General features: G+C 40.5%; 1 protein-coding gene across 1 annotated transcript in view; it reads right to left on the bottom strand.

The window, feature by feature from the left end:
* SPATA16 (spermatogenesis associated 16) overlaps window positions 1-22,568 on the bottom strand; it is a 343,510-nt gene that overhangs the window by 59,265 nt on the left and 261,677 nt on the right. The window contains exons 7-8 of the mRNA XM_006890379.1: window positions 6,547-6,693; window positions 4,733-4,845 (exon numbers count right to left, since the gene is read on the bottom strand). Coding sequence (XP_006890441.1) covers window positions 4,733-4,845; window positions 6,547-6,693 — 260 coding nt within the window. The remainder of the gene's footprint in view (window positions 1-4,732; window positions 4,846-6,546; window positions 6,694-22,568) is intronic.

Genomic DNA, 22,568 nt, shown 5'->3' with positions numbered 1-22,568 from the left:
TGATCCACACAGTCAAACACCTTTGCACAGTCAATGAAACACAGACAGACATTCCCTTGGTATTCCCTGCTTTCAGCTAAGAACCATCTTGCATGAAAATCTAACTTTTCTGTAAACTTTTGTTAAAATGACAATTAAAAAAATTATTAAAAAATATGCATACTGCCCAGCTAGGTCCAACCAGCTCTTGCACTGTTAGTTCTGAGATGGCCTTTGCTGACAGATGTTGCAGATGTAGCCAGTCACCTGGTGAGTAGCAGGACAAGCCTGGGTGCAGACAGATCATTCCCCAACATCAAACACATTGTCTTTGTTTGTTGAACTGTGTGCAAGTGATGAAGGAAGAGTAGTTGGAGAGCACTCTTCTTTGTTTTCTTTTTTCCCAGCAGCGAGGAAATTAAAAGACACATTGCGATGGGAAAGTGTGCTGTTAGGGACCTCTCCAAAGTACTGAAGAGCAATGAGGTCACTCTGGAGACCAAGGTGCACCTGATGCAGGCCATGGTCTTTGGAGTCACTTGCTATGTGTCAGGGAGCTGGGCAATGACTAGGGAGGATAGAAGGAGAATTGATGCCTTTGAGCTGTGGTGCTGGAGAAGAGTATTGAGGATATCATGGACTGCTATGAAAAGAAACAGGTTCATCCTGGAGAGGTTAAACCGGGCTGCTCCTTGGAGGCAAAAATTCTGAAGCTTCTTCTGATATACTTTGGACATGTTGCAAGGCAGGATCAATCCTTGGAGGGGGATGTCATGCTTGGGAGAGTGGAGGGACAGAGCAGGAGGGGAAGACCATCTATGAGGTGGATTGATTCAGTGACTGGGGTAATTGGGGTGGGTGTATCAGAGACAGTGCGATTGGCACAGGACAGAGCAGGGTGTAGGTCTATTGTACATGGGGTCACTATGAGTCACAGGTGACTCCATGGCACATAGCAACATTTACTTTGTGTCTCATTACTGTACATTGTGTTTTATACAGTCATATACATGATATTTTATATAATTAATTACTATTGATGTCTATCTGCAATGAATAAATCATTGAATATACAAAATTCTATCATTCTGTCTGCAGCTTCATTTTTGTCACCAAGTCCATGTTTTCCAATTACTGATCTTTTTCTGTTTTCTACTTTTGCCTTCCAGTCACCCATTATTATTAGTGCATTTTGACTGTATGTTCAATTGATTTCTGAAACCAAAAGTTAGTATAATCTTTTACATCTCTTTTTTGGCTCTAGTTGTTGGTGCATATATTTGAATGATAGATGTATTCACTGGACTTCCTTGTATGCACACGGATATCATCCTGTCACTCACAATATTGTATTTTAAGATGGATCTAGAAATTACTTTAGAATTGAAACAACCCCATTTTTCCTAACCTTTTCATCTCTAGCATAGGAGATCATATGATCATCTGATTAAAAATGTCCTGTGCCAAAAAATAAAGTCCCGTGCCAATCCAATTCGTTTCTCCAATACCTGTGTCAATCTAATTCATTTTGCCAATACCTAGTATGTCAATATTTATGTGTTCCATTTCTTTCTTTCCCCCCTTTTCTTTTTATATTTGTTATTAATTTTAATGAACGCTTACAGAGACTTTGGGTTTCCATTCATTCATGGTTGCACTTTCCCCGCTGCCCAATCTTCCCCCAAGTTCTCTCTTCTCTGAAAAGTAAAAGAAAAATTCTTTCATTGTTATACAATCCCTTCCCCCAGGTCCACTTCACTAAGCTGCCTTCATTCTGGACATGACAGTAATACCTTATCATATATTCCTTTTAAACAATTCTCTCATCTGTTTCAATGCAGTGTATATAATTCATCCCATCTTTCTCAGTCTCTTCCCCAACCCCAATGTCAGTCCTGTTTTACAACAGTGGCACTATGCAGTATTTGCCCTTTTGTGACTGAGAAATTTCACTCAGCATAATGTCCTCCAAGGTTACCCATTTTGAATAATATTGCATGAGTTCCTTGTTTTTCAATGCAGCATAGTATTCCATTGTGTGAGTATACCACAGCTTCTCTATCCATTCGTTTGTTGATGGGCACTTAGATTGTTTCCAACTCTTTGCTATTGTGGACAAAGCCATGATAAACATGGGTGTACATATATCTACTTGGGTGGGGGTTATGATTTTTTTTTAAGGATATATTCCCAGTAGTGAAATAATGAAATAACTGGGTCAAATGGTATTTCTATTTGCAAGTTTTTGAGAAAGCACCATACCGCCTTCCACAGTGCTTGCACCATTTTACACTCCCACCAACAGTGAATAAGGCTTCCAGTTTCTCCACAACCTCGCCAGCATTTGATGTTTACTGTTCGGTTAAATTTTGCTATTTTAAGTGTTGTCTGTGATTCAGTTTCCTGGTGGCAATCTTGTAGCTGGTTTTCATGAGCTTCTCTGTTCACCATTTCTGGTGTTAAGGTTTTCCCAGTTGTCTTTGAAGTGATAGTTGACCTTGAAGTGATAGCTGTCCTTTTGCTCAGCTGTGGTGGTCTCATTTCTCCGTGCTGTCCTAGGAGTCTGATGGGAGGGGTGGTTTCTACTACGGGTAAGCAAAGTTCCAGTAGTGCTTCCTGGAACGTTGTTGTTGTTATGTGCTGTCGAGTCGTTTGCGACTCATAGCGACCCTATGTACAACAGCCCTAAACCCTACTCTATCCCGTGCCAATCTCACTGCCTCTGACACACCCATCCCGATTACTCCAGTCACTGAATCAATCTACCTCATAGAGGGTCTTCTCCTCCTGCGCTGTCCCTCCACTCTGCCCAGCATGATGTCCCTCTCTAAAGACCTGTCTCTCCTTACAACATGTCCAAAGTATGTCAGCCGAAGCCCCAGAATCCTTGCCTCCAAGGAGCAGCATGGTTTAATCCTCTCTACGATGAATCTGTTTGTTTTCCTAGCAGTCCATGGTACATTCAGTACTCTTCTCCAGCACCACAGCTCAAAGGCATCACTTCTCCTTCTATCCTCCCTAGTCATTGTCCAACTCTCTGATGCATAACAAGTGATTGCAAAGACCATGGCCTGTATCAGGCACACCTTAGTCTCTAGAGAGACACCGTTGCTCTTGAGTACTTTAGAGACGTCCCTAACCACAGAATTTCCCATCGCAAAACGTAGGGAAAATCCTCAGAAGTGTCAAGATCCCAGGAGTTCAGCTCAGAATCTCAATAAGTGCTAATTACCTACTCATGTAGTTGTGTCCTCTCCTGTGACTGGTTGGGGGGAGTTGTCAGTGCTAATGACTGGCCAGTTAACTGTCTCCTCTCCTGGGGCCACCTGGGAGGAAGCGATCGCTTCCTGAGCAGACAAAGGCCAAGGGAAGGTTCAAGGTCCCACCAGTTCAGTTTCCAAGTATCAGCTGATGTCGATGACCTGCCTCCGAACCCTTTGGTGGTCATTGTTATCAAAGCTTCCACAGCTGGTAAGAGCCTGGTATTGACATTTCTAGTATGTGTGTTGTGTGTGGAATGTCCACTAGGGGAGGACAACTTGATGAGAGTGTATGTGCTTGTGTCTGTGTATTTATGAAAGATTGTGACAGAGAATTAACAGAAACCAGGGTCATCCAAAATTTGAAGTCAAGCCAGTGAGATGGATTTATTGCACTTCCCAGCATTTTTTAGGCTAGTGTCTGTTTAAAAGACCTTTTCTTTGCACCTCCCTGATACCTAATTCCAGGTTGTAGTGAACATCTCCTTTCAAATGAGAATAATAATTCATAGAAATTTATGGGAGAGATAATTTTTAATGGAACCCAGTTGTGGGGGTAGGTAAGCTATAAGGTGGGGAAAATTGGTGAAAATGGACTCTTCTATTTGTAAGACATAGATTAATAAATCATGCAAATAGTTGAGGAGTTTTGTAATTTTTTCCCCCAAAATGCTGAATAATATTACTGAGCAGATAAACTGCTTTCTGAACAGATGTTAAGTTGCTGTTTGGAAAAGCCCTTGGAAAGTAAGAATACCAGATTAATGACGTAATGCAAAAAGTCCAAGAAGAAAATATATTAAATTTTCCAATTTAAAGGTTTCTGAAAAAATATTAAAAGAGAGAATATATGTTGTCTTTATTGCTTGTTAATGAGAAAGTCTCTTTATGTACTTTCATGATAATGGCTTAAATTTTGTAAAATAGCACACAGCATAATTTGGGTTTTATTTTGGGCTTTTAAAGACTGAAAAGCAGTCACATTGGCTCTGGATCATAGGAAGAGATTAAATAATTTGCCTTCAGGTATATATATACCAAGATTAATTGCCAACGTTAAGAGTAGCAGCTAATTTGTCAGTGTGGTGGAAGGCACCAGTTTGAAATGCAATGCATTTTTGGGTTGGTAACTGGATGGTTATATCAAACAGCCCAATAAATGAAATTGAGAAAATATTCTGCTAGCTAAAATTTTTTGAAATGAGAAGTTCACTACAATCTGGAGTTAGGTATTAGGAAGGTGCAAAGGAAAGACTTTTTAAATAGACACTAGCCTAAAAAATGCTGGAAATCATAAAATGTAACATTATAATGAATTTTAAAATAAAAAAGGGGATGCAATAATCAGCTAAAATATGCTTGGTCTTGAAATGAAATTTACTGTGTTTCTAAAATCCTCCAATACTTGTAATATTTGCACCATAAAGTTTTCATAATCTCAGAACTGTCTAATATTGGTACATTGGACAAAGAAGAAAGTCTCATATACCTACATTCAATTGGGTGCTTCTGATAAAATCCAATATTGGCAAGATATGCTTCCCCATTGTCTCCATGTGTCTGGCAGCGTCATCTCTGGTCAGCAACCCGAAGGGAGTTTTATGTTCTAGAAATTGTAACAATAAACTTTTATATGATTTTTTTCCAGACTTCCAATTCAAACTGTTTTCTTCAGCAAGCTATAAACAGACCCCTCGATGTCAATAGATGAAATCTTTACTATTGAAACTAGTCCCAACCCCAGACCATCTGTATAATATCAGACACTCCAGGAGAAGGCAGAGGGCACATTGCCCTTTAGAGAACTATTGTTTATTCATGGGCTGTGTTTCCTGATTGAGAGATTTGAGAGACAGCCTATGACAATTCACCTGTCTCCTCAGAGTATGTTTTTCCTGAGCGGTAAGAAAATGTTGTCATAAATGTGTCTGATTCTTGTCTTGTTGCTCCCAGGTATTATTCAAGTGTGCAGATCCCATTGACTTTGAATGTAGCTCCGAGTTGAGATAAGTCTCAGAGGACACATCACCAGGCAAAACACAAATCCTTAATTATGTGGAGAGAGAGGAAGGAATCAAATTCAACCTGGCAGTTGAATTCAGCCATTGAGTTTGAGACCTCAGTGCTCTTGTGAATATTTTCTTGAGTGTTTGAAAATTTCAGCTGGAAGTGGTGGCCACCTGTTCTTTGTAATACTCTCCAGTAACTTTACACTCTTCACTAATTGCATGAGAAAAGATGACCTGAACAGATAAATTAATACACTAACAGTTAATCCATATAGTTTTAATTTGTCAGTGGGTAGATTTTATATTTCATACAATTTTATAGATTTTATCCCATGCTTACTTAATTAAAGACTAGAAATGCTTATATTTTTAAGGTCCCCTATATGAAGTTATTTTGATAAATGTTGATAGTTGTAGAGGGGCTTCAAGACTTTTGTTCATAGGGTTGCTATGAGTCGTGCTTGACTTGAAGGCAATCAACAACACAACAACAACACATGAAGTTATACAAGTGTTCAGGTCTTTTGTTCACAGGGTCGCTGTGAGTCTTCTATAACTCGGCTCGATGGCACTTAACAACAACAACAACGACATAGAGCTCTATTGACCTAGTGGATAGAAAGAGATGCAACCAAGGCCAAGGTGGGTGGTGTTAATCTGTGGCCCTTCAGCCTAGGTTTGTTTTTGGTCAAACATTCTTCTAAGTGGTACAGCACTGGTCTGTCCATTTGCTGGACAGGGGTACCTCGTGGTTGCTGTGAAGTTGAACACTGTGACACTGATGAGTCAAATGCAATAATGGTCACCCGTGGTGGACAGCGTTTGGTGGAGCTCCCCGATTAAAACAAGCTTGGAAGCAGGAGTGGCATCCACTTCCGAAACAGCTTGCCTCTGGAAACTATGAACTTGGAGAAACGATAGAAGTTTTACACGTGTTTAGCTCTTTTCTTCATAGGGGTGCTATTTGGTTGTTGTTGTGGGAAAAGTCTCCTAGAGTTAGAATACCAGGTTTTGTTAACTCAAAAGAGGATTCCAACTCAGGGTGACCTTCCATTTGGTTTTTGAGGCTATCAGTTTTAACCAGAGGAGAATGTCTAGTTTCTCCCAAGGATCAGCTAATGGATTTGAACTGCTGACCTTTTGGTTAGCGGTGGAACAAGGAACATGCCACAGTAACTGAGTGTATTATATATAATCCAATATTTTTTGAAATCTGAGATGTTAGGTCTTGGTAAGCCTAGGTAAATATAATTTCTGCTTTTTATCAATATTGAAAGGTACAAGTTCAAGTGATTTACCAATAAATGTTGGCAGCTTTCTATTTGATAGTTTTTCCAAAAATTTTCCATCTTCTTTGTTTTTAAACCCAAGAGTCAAGAGATATTGCTGGAGAGGAGGAGAAGACCAGTCAGCTGTCTGTGGCAGCACGTGGAGGTCTTGAAGATCTGAAATAAAAAAGGACAATAGCTAGATAGTTTTACTGGGGTTTTTTCTGAGCATTTTTTCTTTCTAGATTTTGTAAGTGGAACTTTGGAAAAATATGATCTATATGCATATTAAAAGGACAAAGTAAAAATTATGTGCATAAAAAGGCCAAGCAGATGATCTATATCAAAATCATACTTCATTTTTTAAATTTTTCTTAGAAATAAAACATACATGAAGTCTAGTCATAATCATGACTATATTATGTAATTTCTTTTCTCCATCTTCAAAACAATAGTACAGGACAGTTTTGTCAGCTGAGTCTTTTTCTGTGGAATTCTGTGAAATTCTCAAGAAAATTTGATTTTTCTACTCATACTTTAAGATATTCTCTATCTCATTGCCAAAGCACCAGATTTGACTCATAGGAGACCCTTCAGTGGGTTTTTGAGGTAGAAAACCACACGGAAGGAGAATGTTTATCTTTTCACCAAAGAGCAGTTGGTAGGTTCAAACCTTCAGACCACCAAGGAGATGTAACCTTTTGTTTAGCAATTCAGCTTCCTAAAGACTATACCCCAGAGTACCACTAGTTCAAGGTAAAAGAAAATAATGTTATAGGGAGGATAAGGAATGATTGCCCTATAAAAATTAAAATATAAGCCTAAACAATTTAATTAACATCCTTTCTGTAGTTATAGAAGGAAATGTAATATAACAAATTCATTGACTATAATAACTAGTTTTGGAAAGAGTTCAAGCATCATAAAAATGGTTCTAACATTTGACCCAAGGTTCAACCACAAATGAATGGATTGAGAAATTATGGTACATTCACTTAATGGAATACCACACAGCATGCAGGAGCAATGACTTTGTAAATTATTACCTAACATGGGAGGGACTGGAGAGCATTATGCTGAGTGAACTAACTCAGTCCCACAAGGACAAATATTGTATAAACTATTGTAGAATGAGTATAAGGATCCAAGAGGGGTGGGGTGGAAGTTGGAAGCAGAGGGATGAGGATGTGCGGGGGTCAGGGGGTTAATCATGGGCTTGTACAGTTTGTTGAGTTGGGGTATGAAGGAAATGAAAAGAATTTGTTCTTTAAAACAGTGTATTCAAATTTTGTAAATAAACTAGTAGAAAAATGTAAAAAAAATTAAAAAAAATGGTTCTAACATTGAGAAAGAAGGATAGTGTGAAAAACAGTGTATATGAATCTCGTGTGGGAACCGATATAAAAGAACTTTTTTTTTTAAAATAAAAGGTTCTAAAACAAACATTAGCTCTTAATGACCTTAACAGTTAAAATGCACTTTTTTTCACTAAGGGTTTTGTAAGTTTGGTGGTGCTGTTCCCATTTTATTTCTAGGAAGTTGAGGCACACAGTTGAGAAGGAAATGTCCCCGGCACACTGTCTGTGGGTTGGTGAAGCAACAGTTCCAAGTCAAGGTACCACTTGCCTAAATACCTCACTCTGCTTGACTCCAGATCACTCCAGGGATGGGGACAAAAGTTAGCTTCTGGGACTTGGAGATAAGATTCACTTTCTTTCCGTTTTGAGTAACAAAGCTCTGGAGTATGACAACAGATTTTACCAATGAAGGATGGTGAGCTCAGTGCTTTAAATGAACCCTTCCTCCTTAACATTGCCAGAAGGTGAAAGGGTGAAATCGCAAATATTCTTGAATTATGACTTAGTTAAAGGTCAGTTTTTAACACTGAATCAGAACTCAAATGGTATGGCTCAAATATAGCCTTCACTATTTACCTTTAATATTCCTTTAAAAAATAATAGAGGCAGTAAATCACGAGTGTTCGCTTCCTCCTTTTTGTGACACATCTCTGTTCAAGCTAAAATGTCCTCTGAAGCCTATATTTAAAGCTGATAAGTAGGGCTGCTCCGCCTGCAACCTGAAACTGCTCCCACTCGGAGCTCCAATAGCTGCCTGAAGCCTCTTCACAGAACCCACATTATTCAAAGCAGTTTGAAGAGCTTTGCACATTTTGGTCCTATCATATAGCACACTTCTATCTTGTAGAGAGGAACAGAGCTCTCATGGCCTTGCAGGTAAGGAGTTCTGCTGATAACTCCAAGGTACCTGGTTTGAATCTACTGGCGGTGCCTTGGGAGGAAGACAGGCGGTCTCCTCTCATGTGATTCATTGTTGTTGTTGTTTTGTGCTGTTGAGTCACCGGTGATTCATAGTGACCCTATGTACAACAGTTCTGAAGCCTTTCCTGTCCTGAGCCAGTCTCACCGAGTCGGACACATCTATCCCCATTGTCCCACGTACTGTATCAGTCCATCTCCTCTTTGGTTTTCCTCACCTAGGCTGTCCCTCCACCCTTCTGAGCATGATGTCCTTTTCTAAGAACTGCTCCCTCCTGGCCATGTCACCAAATGATGTGAGATGGAGCTTCAAAATCCTAGCAAGGAGAGACTTGGTTTTACCCTCTCCAAGACAGACTTATTTGTCTTCTTGGTGGTCTATGATATGTTCAAGACTCTTCTCCAGCACCATAACTCAAAGGTATTGATTTCCTTTCTGTCGTCCTTAGTCATTGTTCAGCTCTCTGAGGAATAACAAGTAATTGCAAAGACCATGGCCTGGATTAGGTGCACCTTAGTTTCTAGACTGACATCATTGCTTTTCAGTACTCTGGAGTGGTCCCTGATAGCAGATTTTTCCCAGTGCAAATTGTCTTTTGATTTTTTTAACTGCTGGTGTCAAAAGTGTTGATTGTGGAGTCGAGCATGCTGTAATTGTTAGCAATCTCAGTTTCTTCTCCATCTATCATGATGCTGCCAATTGGCCCAGTAGTGAGAATCTGTGTCTTCTCGATGTTGAACTTCAATCCATATTGAAGACTACAGTCCTTGACCTTCTGCAGCAAGCACGTCACATCCTCTTCGATTTCAGCAAGCAGGGTTGTATAATTTGCATAACGTAGTTCGTTCTTGAGTCTTTCTCCAAACCTGAAACTACATCTCTCCTCATCAAGCCAAGCCTCCTGAAAGATTTGATCTAACATCAAAACAATGATTCTCACCCCTGGGCCAATTGGCAGCATCATGACAGATTGAGAAAAGATTGAGGTTGTTACAATTTCAGCTTGCTTTATGCCACAGCCAACACTCCTGGCACCAGGAGTCAGGAAATGAAAAGATGAATTGCGTTGGGAAGTCTGTTGTCAGAGGCCTTTCCAAAGTGCAAAGGACCAATGATGTTAATCTAGAGACTAAGGTGCGCCTGATCCAGGCCATGGTTTTCACAATGACTTGCTATGCATCAGACAGCTGGACAATGACTATGGATGACAGAAGATGAGTTGATGCTTTTGAGCTGTGGTGCTGGAGAAGAGTCTTGAACACACCGTGGACTGCCAAGAGAACAAATAGGTCTGTCTTGGAGAGGGTGAAACCAAGTTTCTCCTTCAAGGCAAGAATTTTGAAGCTCCATTTCACTCACACCCTTTGGGCATGTGGCCAGGATGGACCAGTCCTCGGAAAAGGACATCATCTTTGGAAGGGTGAAGGGACAGTGGAGGAAAGACCCTGGATGAAATGGATTGACACGGTAATTGGGTTCATGGGGGGGGGGGGTGTGTTGAGGTCAGTGAGGCAGACGGAGCCTAGGGTAAGTTACAGGACTATTGTGCGTAGGCTCTCTGTGAGTTGCGGTTGTCCATGGCCCCTCACAACAATGGCAACATAACAACTTCACTCTGTGAGCACCCGATCTATTATTAACTTCTAGTCAAAGTGTTAAAATGTGAGATTTCCTGACATATATTCTATTAAGTTTAGAAAATAACATTTTTAAAGTCTCATCCTTCCATTTGTATGCAGAGCAAATTGCAATTGTATGAACATTTAGCTTGGCAGGTGGTCTATGACCCAAAATGACGACACACTTGCCAGATGTTGAATCTCATGTAACATTAATTTGAGTGCTAATTGCTCTCAATTTTGGGCTCATAAACCTCTACCTACGTCCGAAAAACTCCTGTGCATCTGATGGATATGAAAGTTAACCAGATTAGATCGTCCTTTGGTAGGAAAGCAGAATTGATTAAAAAAGGGTTTTCTTTTTTCTGTAATGTCAGGAGAAAATTTGGGAGAAATACATCCTTTAATGCATTCCTTTACAATTTATTGCAGTTGCAGATGAAGTTTAGACGACTATGACTGAATTTATTACTGAAAAATCAGTCTGTAGGTATGACACAGTTCCAAATTTTTATCATTAGGGAAGTGGATGCTTTTAAAAATAATATCAAAGACAGATTATGTAGATTGAATTTCTTCTTGCAGAAACAATGATTCAATTCTTTTTTTACTCGGCTGAAAAATGTGTGAGTGTCGGGGAGAAATGTTCCCTCTATCAGGAATCTTCATGGGTCACAAAAGGCTAGACTTGACCAGCTTTCAAATCCTCAATCTATTTATGCTGCTTTGACTTTTTGGCACTGTTGTGTCCCTGTTTTCAAGATTCACTCTCTAGTGTTCATTGTGTCTTGTCTTCCTATTTCTCTGCCTCTAACACCCACCCATACATATCACTTCTTATCTACCTCTGTTCTTATCTAACCTGCTGTTGTTATATATGGTCAAGTTAGACTTAACTCGTATCAGACCCTCTAGAGGGTTTTTGGAGGGTGTAAATCACATGGAAGGAGACATGCCCAACTTTCTTGGAGAAGCTGGTGGATTCGAACCACCTGCCTTTGTGTTGCCAGACCAATTCCTTACTTACTAAGCCACCAGAGCTTCCTACCTCTTCATTTCCCCCCCCCATCTACTAGTTTATTTACAAAATTAAAATACAAATTTGAACAAATTCTTTCAATTTCCCTCACCACCCCACCATCAAATTGTACAACCCAGTGATTAATCCCGCCTTCCCCCTGCACGTCCACATCCCTCTGCTTCCAGCCTCTCCCACCCCTCCTGGATCCTATACTCATCCTACAGTCCTGTTCATTTGTTGTTGTTGCTGTCTATCCTCATGTCAGAACCAACCCAGTTGACCCTCCAGTGGGTTGTCGGTGGCAGGTTAATGGTTCAGGAGGAGATCGCCCTCCTTCTCCCATGGACCACTTTAGCGTTCTTCAACATTTTTCGTATATTCACCCTCAGGACATGCTCTCATTCTTGTGCCTTTCTTTCATTGTTACGTCAACTAAAAATTGGGGCTCGAAGCTTTCGTCACACTTGAAAATTTTCATCATTTTCACATTTAACCCCAGAATTTCCAAATGTCAAAAGAGACATTTCTATTTGTTGCTCTTTCTAAAAGTTATGTAAAATAGAGCAAGGCCACCCTTTAAAGGTGCCTTTCTAATCACAACCCCTCCCTTTCCCACTTTTTCTCTAAGTTTTGCACAGGAAGCCATTAATTCAGATCACCCAATTATTCCTGTTTAAAAATTGGAAGCTGTGTTGACTTCTTGTGATGCCAAAGGTGGTGAACTGCAGGTTTCCCAACCAGTTTTACTGTCACCAGTATAATAACGTTAACTATTCGATGCCAATAACCATTTAAAAGTTTTAGAATCTGTCCTTAGTCATTCTCACCTCTTTCTTCAAGAACTTCCACGACTGTCTTCCCCAGCACGCAGGCTCTCAGCTGTGTGTCTTCCATTCTTCCTCTTTCTCTGGTACAAACCTTGCTTCTCAGCTCTGCAGATCCCACACTAAGCTGCAACACCGTGTGTTCACTCCTCCCTCGGAGCCTTGATTTGTGCTCTTCTAGCACAAACACTCACCTCTTCTTCCCCTTTTCCCTTTATTGAATCAATGACTAGCCTTCTAGCTGTGCCTAATGTAAGTCCCCCTTTTCTTCCTAGAAGTGTTCCTGACTATTTAAGAATTTCTCCTTCAAACTGTCAAATCACATCTGTAGCCTTCCTTCCGTATAAATCTTCTGACATTTCACGGGGCATGTCTTATCTCCCCAAGAAATTTTAATCCTCTTGAATCCTCTAACAACACTTAGCAGGTTCTGAACCAACACTTTAAATGAGTTTAAAAAAACAAGCTTCCATATCTGGGGTTTTTAATGGCCCAAATAAGAACTGCAAAAAGCCCAAACTGATGAAATGTTAGCGTTTCTGAGTTATGATTTATTTTCTTTGTTGAATTTAGAAGCCACGTGAGGACAATCCTAAGTGAGTTTTGTTTATCATATGAAGGGTGCAAATCCCAACTGAAATTTACTGCTGTCACATAGATTCTGAATCACAACGACCATCCTTTGGGTTTCTGAGGCTGCAAATCTCTTTGGGAAGAAACTCTCCCTTTTCCTTCCTGAGAGCAGACGATGTTTGTGAACCACGGACCTTTTCATTAGCAGTGAAGCACACAGTGCACTGTGCCTGCCACTTGGGCTCCTTCATGAGATAGACTAATTAGTGAGATAGACTAATTAGTGTCTGGTAATTGAGTGGCATGGACACTCAAATGCACAGAGAACTTTGTCTGGATAGACAACATCACTCACAACCAAAATAGATTCACAGTCAGACAGTATCCCTTACTGAAACTTATTATCTGGAAAACACAAACTCTTAGCCACACACTATGATTAGACTAACAGAATCTTGATGAGTGGAGATGCCAGAAGTATCAGAAAGGCATCTTGAAAAAGAGGCAATGTTGACTGCAGACCAGCAGACTTCTTTCTCTGAAAGAGAAAATTTCTCTAGTCAAAGTCATTGCCAAGGAATTGGAACCAAGTCACAGTTCACCCTCCAGGGGGTTTTTGGGGATATAACTTGCACAGGAGGAAACTGTCTACCTTTCTTCCATGGAGCTGCTGGGACTTGAAGCACCAGAGAGGTGCCACTTTTGGATTATCAGCACAATTTATTTATAAGAGCTCCTCTCTATGTGAGAGGTAGTTCCGTTTATCATAATGTCAAATTTCCGTAAAATAGTATTTGAGAGATCTCTAAGCAAAGCAGGGAGCTCTGGTGGCCTAGTCACAAGAAGCTGTGCTGCAATCCCAAACGCATGCAGTTCAAGGCCACCAGCTGCTTCATGGGAGAAAGAGGAACAATGTCATCCAGCGCTATTAACCGTCTCTAAAAACCAGTGGAGGGTCAGCTATGGGTCGGTTCCGACTCGAAGGTACACAACAAAAACAAAACACAAAACAGACGCCATCATCTTAAGTGTTTTTCACTGGACACCTTATAACTACAGCTAAGATATTGTAAACAAATTTTTCGAAATAATATCTTCCTTTATTATTTTACATTTTACACTGATTTGCTTACAAAGTTCATATATGTTGTGTTTCACACCATTCTTCTTTCATATTGTGTTTCATACAACCATTCCGATGCATTGTTGTTGTTCTGAACCATCAAGTTGCCTGCAATTCATAGTGACCCTAGTACAACAGTCCTAAACCCTGCTCTGTCCTGAGCCAATCTTACTGTCTCAGACACACCTATCTGCATTATCCCAGTGACTGAATCAATCCATCTCACCGAGGGTCTTCCTCTCCTGTGCTGACCCACCACTCTCCTAAGCATGATGGCCCTTTCCAAGGACTGATCCCGCCTTGCAACACATCCAACGTATGTCAGACAAAGCTTCAGAATCCTTGCCTCCAAGGAGCAGCCTGGCTTCACCCTCTCTAGGACGAACTTGTTTGTTCTCCTAGCAGTCCATGGTATATTCAGTACCCTTTTCCAGCACCACAGCTCAAAGGCATCAGCTCTCCTCCTATTATCCCTAGTCATTGTGCAGCTCTCCGATGCACAGCAAGTAATTGCAAAGACCATGGCCTGTATCAGGTGCACCTTAGTCTCCAGACTGACATCATTGCTCTTCAGTACTTTGGTGAGGCCTTTGACAGCAGACTTGCCCAATGCAATTAATCTTTTAATTTCCTGGCTGCTGTTACCAAGAGTGTTGATTGTAGAGCCCAGCAAATTGAAACATTTGCAATCTCGTCACCATCTATCATGAAGCTACCAATTGGCCCAGGGGTGAGAATCTTTGTTTTCTTGATGTTGAGCTTCAATTAATATTGAAGGCTACAGTCCTTGACTTTCAGCAAGTGCTTCAGGTCCTCCTCAGTTTCAGCAGGTAGGGTTGTGTCATCAGCATGACACAGGCTGGTGATGAGTCTATCTACCTCCAATCCTGATGCCTCACTTCTCCTCAGAGAGCCCAGCCTCCCAGATAATCTGCTCCGCATAAAGATTGAAAAGGTATGGAGATAGGACACATCCTTGATGCACACATTTCCCAATTTTGAACCATGCAGTGTTTCCTTGCTCTGTTCTGATGACTGCCTCCTGGTCCAAGTATAGATTTCACATAAGCACAATCACATGTTTTGGGATACTCATTCTTCTCAGAGTCAGTCACAGTTTGTTTTGATCCACACAGTCAAATGCCTTTGCATAGTCAAGGAAACACAGATAGACATTCTTCTGGTATTCCTTGATTTCAGCCAAGATCCATCTAACATCAGCTACAATATCCCTAGTACTATGACCTCTTTTAAAGCCAGCCTGCACATCTTGCAGTTCTCTGTTGAGATACTGTTCCAGTCCTTTTGGGATAATTTTCAGCAGAGTCTCTGTTGCATGTGGTATCAGTGATATTATTCTATAGTTTCCACACTCTGTTGGGTCACCTTTCTCTGGAATGGGAACAAATATGGATCTTTTCCAGTCAGTTGGCCTACAAGACTTAATTTCTTTTTTTTTTTAAATTGTGATTGAGTGAAACTTTACAAATCGTATTGCTTTTTAATTTAATCATTCATGTATGTTTTGTTTCTTAACAAAGATTCTCACCACTGGGCGGATTGGCATCATTATGGTGGATGGTAGAAGAGCTTGAGATTGTTAACAGCTTTCGTTTGCTTGGCTGCACAACTAACACTCTTGGTACCAGCAGAAAATCAAAAGGTGAATAACATTGGGAAAGTCTGCGGTCAGGGACCTCTCCAGAGTACTGAAGAGCAGTGATGTCAATCTGGATACTAAGGTGCCCCTGCTGCAGGCCATAGTCTTCGCAATTGCTTGCTATGTGTCAGAGAGCTGGACAATGACTAGGAATGATAGAGAATTGATGCCTTTGAGCTGTGGTGCTGGACAAGTGTGTTGAATATACCAGGGACTATTAGGAAAACAAACAGGTTCAAACCTAGAGCAGGTGAAACCAGGCTGCACCTAGAATGCAAGGATTCTGAGGCTTTGTCTGACATACTTTGGACATATTGCAAGGAGGGACCAGTCTTTGGAGAGGGACATTATGCTTGGGAGTTTGGAAGGACAGAAAGAGAGGAAGACTATTGATGAGATGGATTCATTTAGTGACTGGGGTAATGAGGGTAAATGTGTCAGAGACAGTAAAGTTGGCACAGACAGAGCAGGTTTCCGTAGAGTCCAGGGCCTCTGATGCTCTATTCAAATAATTTGAAAAGGCAGGGAGACAGGACACATCCCAGGAATACACCCTTCCCAATTTTGAACCATGCAGTGTTTCCTTGTTCTTTTCTGATTGACTGCATCAGAGGGCCTGGACCCTATTGTACATAGGGTCGTTATGAGTCACAAGCAAGTCAATAACACATAACAACAACAATATAGTATTAATTACAATACCCCATCTACTTATTCAGTATTGCTTCTCCTTTCATCCATCTTAATAAGTGTTTGCTGTTTGCACCCCTCTCCCTTCCTTCCCCTCCGTGGTAACTGTGTGAGAATGATTCTGTCTCCTTGTAAGCCTTTCTTCAGTTTTTAGAGTAGTCTTGGAAGATTTTTATGCACAGTTCATTTTCATTACATTTGGAATTCGGATTCAATTCCAGCGTTACCTTTTATCAGCTGCATTGGATTTTTAATTTTGGACTTTATTGCATTGAAATTCTGTAATATCACTCCTACCAACATACTCGAGACAATATCGATAGTAAAAGCATCAGTATTTTCTCTAATATATATTGGTTTCAACATCATTGAAAAAGAAGGACTCTATTAAGCATTCTGTTGCTAGTCAAAGGTCAGTGATTGAAGCCTTCTAGTGCTTCATGGGATAAAGATGTTGTGGAGTTTATAATTCTAAATTATTTTTTTAGCCATTGTTTTTGTCACAAAGATGGGCAGAGATATATGGCTTGTTCGCCGGAACATAAGGGCATTGTCTAGTCTTCCCAGTGCACAAGCAGATGGGCTAGCCTAACCATTAAATTGAGTGGATCCGGCAGCAGAGATAGTGTCTTCCCACCAGCAGAGGAGGAGTAGGCACGCAGTGGGCCCCCTTCAATACCAAGCACTCTTGTGACAGCTCAACTTAATAGCAGCAGCCTTTGAACAAGTTTTTTTTTTGATACCTGGGTTTAGAGGAGGGCAGCATCAATACTGGCAGGACTGAGAACTCTCTAATACTGGCCAGAAGTCTTGAGAATCACGGTTACTTCATTTGTGAGCTCATTTCAGAAGCTATACTGACTGCATTCTGCCACTAACCTGATTGAAAACCTGTAGACTTTTCCAATATGATTCTGTGTGGTCTGTGAGCTATTGCATCAGCTATTGTTCTCAGAAAACCAATACAGTTGGTGCTGAGATGAGTAGAAAGAGGCGTGGAAGTGTGGGGAACATATCTGACCTAATGGGAGCTGGTTTTGTGTTATTGATGCTGTTGACAGGAACAGCTTTGTGAAGTTGGTAAAGGTAGACACAGCTGTCTGCATATGACCTTGCTCTTTTTATAGGTATATACATCTATAAATATTTATTCCCTTGTAACCTCTACAGGTAATTTTACACAGCCTTATAGGGTAACTATAACTGCTTTGAGAACAATAGTGTTGGTGTCAATGAAACACTCATCACTGTTTCTTTTTTTTGTTTTATTTAAATTTATTATTAATTTCAGTAAAAATTTACAGACACTTTGGATTTCCATTCGTTAATTGTTGCACTTTTCTCTCCTCCCAACTCTCCCCCCAAGTACACTACCTCTTGGAAGAGTAAAAGGCTTTCATTGTTTTACAGTTCCTCCCCCCAGGTCTGCTCCACCACGTAGCCTGCGCTCTGGACTCCTGTCTTGACAAAAATATTTAATCACATATCACTTTTAAACAGTTTTCTCCCTCATCTGTTTCAATGCAGTATACATTATTGAATCCATCTTTCTCAGTCTCTCCCCAACCCCAAGGTCAGTCCTGTTTTACAACAGTGGCACCATGCAGTATTTGTCCTTTTGTGACTGAGATATTTCACTCAGCATAATGTCCTCCAGTGTCACCCATTTTGAATAATATTTCATGAGTTCCTTGTTTGCTTGTTTTTTTTTCAAATTAAAATAAATTTTTTTCGTTCTTTGTTTTTCAATGCAGCATAGTATTCCATTGTGTGAATATATCACAACTTCTCTATTCATGCATTTGTTGATGGGCACTTAGGTTGTTTCCAACCCCTTGCTATTGTGAACAAAGCTGCAATAAACATGGGTGTGCATATATCTGCTTGGGTGTCAGTTATGGTCTTCTTGGGGTATATTCCCAATAGTGGAATTGCTGGGTCAAATGGTATCTCAATTTGCAACTTTTTGAGAAAGCGCCACACCGCCTTCCACAGTGGTTGCACCATTTTACACTCCCACCAACAGTGAGTAAGTGTTCCAGTTTCTCCAGAACCTCACCAGCATTTGTTCCTTGCTGTTCTGTTAAATTTTGCTATTCTTACAGGGATGAGATGATATCTCATAGCTGTTTTAATTTGTATCTCTCTTAGAGCTAGGGATTTTGAACATTTCTTCATGTGCTTGTTAGCCATCTGAATGTCTTCTTCAGTGAAGTGTCTGTTCATATCCTGTGTCCCTTTTTCTATTGGATTATTTACCTTTATCTTGCTGTTTAATCTCTAATACACTGTTATGTAACTGCAATATATTGCAGAAGATTATAAGAAAATAACCGGAAAAATACATTGACAGAGAACTACCAGAAACATAAGCTGGGTATAGAAGAGACCATGTTACTAGCATTGGCAATGCCAGATGGGTCTTGCCTGAAAGCACAGTACCAGAGGAATGTCTGTCTATGTTTCATTGACTATGTAAAAACATGTGACTGTGTGGTTCAGAACAAATTGTGGCTAATCTTCAGGAGAATGGGAATCTCAGAATACTTGATTGTGCTCAAACGAAACCTATACTTGGGCCAGGAAGCAGTTCTCAGAACAGAGCAGAAAACACTGCATGGTTTAAAATCAAGAAAGGAACGCATCAGGTATGTGTTCTGTCTCCCTATCTTTTCAATCTATATGCAGAATAGATCATTCAAGAGGCTTGGATTTATGAGGAGAAATGTGGCATCAGGATTGGAGGAAGACTCATCAACAGCCTGCTTTATGTAGATGACATGACCTTACTAATTACTGAAACCTAGGAGGGTCTGAAGTGTTTGCTGCAGAAAGTCAAGGACTAGTCTTCAATAGGGATAGAAACTCAGTATCAAGAAGACAAATATTCTTACCACTTGGCCAACTGATAGATGGAGAAGAGATTGAGATTGTTAATAATTTCAGTTTGCTCGGTTCCCCAATCAATACTTTTTGCATCAACAATCAGGAAATCAAAAGGTGATTTGCATTAGGGTAATTGCTGTCAGGGACTTCTCTGAAGCATTAAAGAATAACCGTGAATCTAGAGACTAAGATGTGCCTGATTGAGGACCTGGTCTTCACAATTATTTGCTATGCATCAGAGAGCTGTATGATGAATAAGGATGACAGAAGAAGAATTGAAGCCTTTGAGCTGTGGTGCTGGAGAAGAGTATAGAACATGCATACCATGGACCACCAAAGAACAAACAGGTCTGTTCTGGAGAGGGTGAAACCAGGATGCTCCCTGGAGGCTGGATTTTGAAGCTCCATCTCACATACACTGGGCATGTGGCCAGGAGGCACAATCCTTGGAGAAGGTCATCATGCTTTGAAGGGTGGAGCTATGGGTTGGATGTATCAGAGTCAGTGAGACTGGCTCAGAACAGGGCAGGCTTCAGAGCTGTTGTGCCATAGGGTTGCTATGGGTCATAGGTGGCTTGACGGTACATCATAACAACAACAACAACAACAACAACGACAACAACAAAACAACATGAGGTTGGAGCCTGTGTGAACGTTGGTTGGTTGGCTACCTAGTTTTTTGTTTCCCTTGGGGAATTCCTTCAATCTCCACCTGACCTCAGAGTGAGACCTGTTTGATTCAAATCATCCAATTTGTGACACTTCCTCTACCCCTTATTTTGTTTCAATCATAAACTTTTGAAGCAATCTAAGCTAAAATAAAAAGTGAGTTGTAACAGTTGTATAGAGAAGACACTATTTGTTTCTTTTGACTGTTTGAAATCTTTAGTGACATTTGCGCGGTGTCCTGTTCAAGAGTGTAGCATATGGTACATATGCCATGACACGTGTAGTGAAATGACCTAGTAGAGTTTGATAATAAAACTGACATTATGGAAAACAGAGCATTGAGAAAGGGAGTGTCATATGTACCTTTTAACAGCTTTGCGTGTGGACCTCTTAGTCTTATAAAAACCAATGTATTATCTACCTTCCACACTCTCTTGAAATTGAAAGACGCTAAATATGGACTATGCTTCTCCCCAGTTCCAACCGAAGTTTAACAAGATACAGAGATCTAACAAGTAGTTCATAATATCTACAAATAATATCTAAAAAAACCAACCCAACAACAATCAGCTAACCAGCCGACCAACCAAGACCCCAAAACCAAACACAACTCACACTATCGCTTTCATGCAATGCCATTGACTCAGTTCTAATTCATAGCAAACCTTCACTGGATTTCTGAGGCTGTAAATCTTTAAGGGAAGAGACTTAGCTATCTTTCTGGAAATGACTAACTTTACAGCTACCAGCCTGATATATTACCCACTAGACGATAACGGAGGGAGCTCTGGTAGCCTAGTGGCCAGAAGCTGTGCTGCAATCCTGAAGGCACGGGCTTGGAGGGGACCTGCTGCTCTGCAGGAAGAAGATGGGCAATCGTCTCCATGGAACCAAAGACCTCTGAAAACCTGTTAGAGACTCAGCTGCGGGTCAGTTCTGGCTATGGTACATAACAACACATGCTAGAAGGAACATCATGACATGTGATGCTTATCGGGCAGTAGTTAATAGATCCTCATAGATCTTGAAAGATCTATATAGCCTCAGAAAGTCCATAGGGGGTAAGGGTGGTGTCACTGTGAACTGAAACAGACTCTGAGGCAGTGGGTTTGGTTACAAATCCTTTAAGTTAACTTTCTGAGAAAATAACTTTTCTTATTTAAGAAAAACATAATAAGAATTTTTTAATAGCCAAATCAAATGTAGTGAAATCGAACACATCTTGATGATGTCACTACTATCATTAACAAATGAATTTAAGTTCATGAAAATTGCAATGTAATAACTGATATATTTATTTTACATTTACTTGGTTCTTCTCACTTTTGATTTGGTTCTAAATCACACAGACAGTCACTTTTAGATAGTTAAGAATGCAAAAAAGGAATCTTTTGTAAGTTAAAAATATTAATTTTTTTAACCAGTGGGAGTTGTGATATATCTATTTGTGTCTCTATCACACTTTACTGTGGAGATAACTTGCCATGTATAAGTATATGAGAAAAGAAATAGTGTTTCCGGAAGACAGACCAAAGGGAGACTTGAGACACAGATGATGAAGCCAGAACTGAGCTAATAATAAAAAATGTATTCTGTAATGCCCTCTATTCTTTCTGGAAATAAAAAGGATCAGCTATCTCCTTCCCCAAATTCCTAACCTGTCAACCACCAGAGAGATCCACAGATATTTCTCCTCTTGAGATCAGACACTTTCTGTTTGGCTTGTAGTTGAAATTGGTTTAGGAATACTAATTTTTCATTTGTTGTTGTGTACTGAGTCAGGACTGACCCCCAATCGATCCTCCATCGAGTTTTCAGAGACACTTTAATTACATGAGAGGAGATTGCCCGTCTTTCTCTGGTGAAGATGCTGGTGGATTTGAACCACATGCCTTTGGGATTGCAGCACAGTTTCATACCACTAGGCCACTGGAGCACCAGAGATTTTCATTTAGAAGGCCTAATTATTTTAAGTAAAAAAAAAAATTACAACATGGTTGTTGTTGTTAAATGCTGTTGAGTGGCTTGCAACTTAGTGCAACCCTATGTATAATAGCCCTAAACCCTGCTCTATCTCTTGCCAACCTTATTGTCTCTGACACACCTATCCCCATTACCCCAGCCACTGAATCAATCCATCTCATCCAGGGTCTTCCTCTCCTGCGCTGTCCCCTCACTCTCCCAAGCATGACGTCCCTCTCTGAGGACTGATCCTGCCTTGCACATGTCCAAAGTATGTCAGAAGGAGCTGCAGAATCCTTGCCTCCAAGGAGCAGCTGGTTTCACCCTCTCCAGGATGAACTTGTTAGTTCTCCTAGCAGTCCATGCTATATTTAATACTCTTCTCTCCAACACCAAAGCTCAAATACATCAACTCTCCTTCTATCCTCCCTAGTCATTGTCTAGCTTTCTGATGCATAGCAAGCAATTGCAAAGACCATGGCTTGTATCAAGTGCACCTTAGTCTCCAGACTGACATCATTGTTCTTTGGAGAGGTCTCTGACAGCAGACTTTCCCAATGCAATTTGTCTTTTAATTTCCTGGCTACTGGTGCCAAGAGTGTTGACTGTGGAGCCAAGCAAACTAAAGCTGTGTACAATCTCAATCTCTTCACCACCCATCCTAATGCTGCCAATTGGTCCGGTGGTGAGAATCTTTGTCTTCTTGATATTGAGCCTCAATCCACTGTTCAATAATTTCCCCTCTCTG

This window comes from Elephantulus edwardii, unplaced genomic scaffold (assembly GCF_000299155.1).
Source record: "Elephantulus edwardii isolate Elephantulus edwardi_28Jun2011 unplaced genomic scaffold, EleEdw1.0 scaffold00088, whole genome shotgun sequence".
Taxonomy (NCBI): Eukaryota; Metazoa; Chordata; class Mammalia; order Macroscelidea; family Macroscelididae; genus Elephantulus; species Elephantulus edwardii.
The sequence above is the reverse complement of the archived record's forward strand: the minus strand, read 5'-3'. Positions and strand labels throughout refer to the sequence as shown.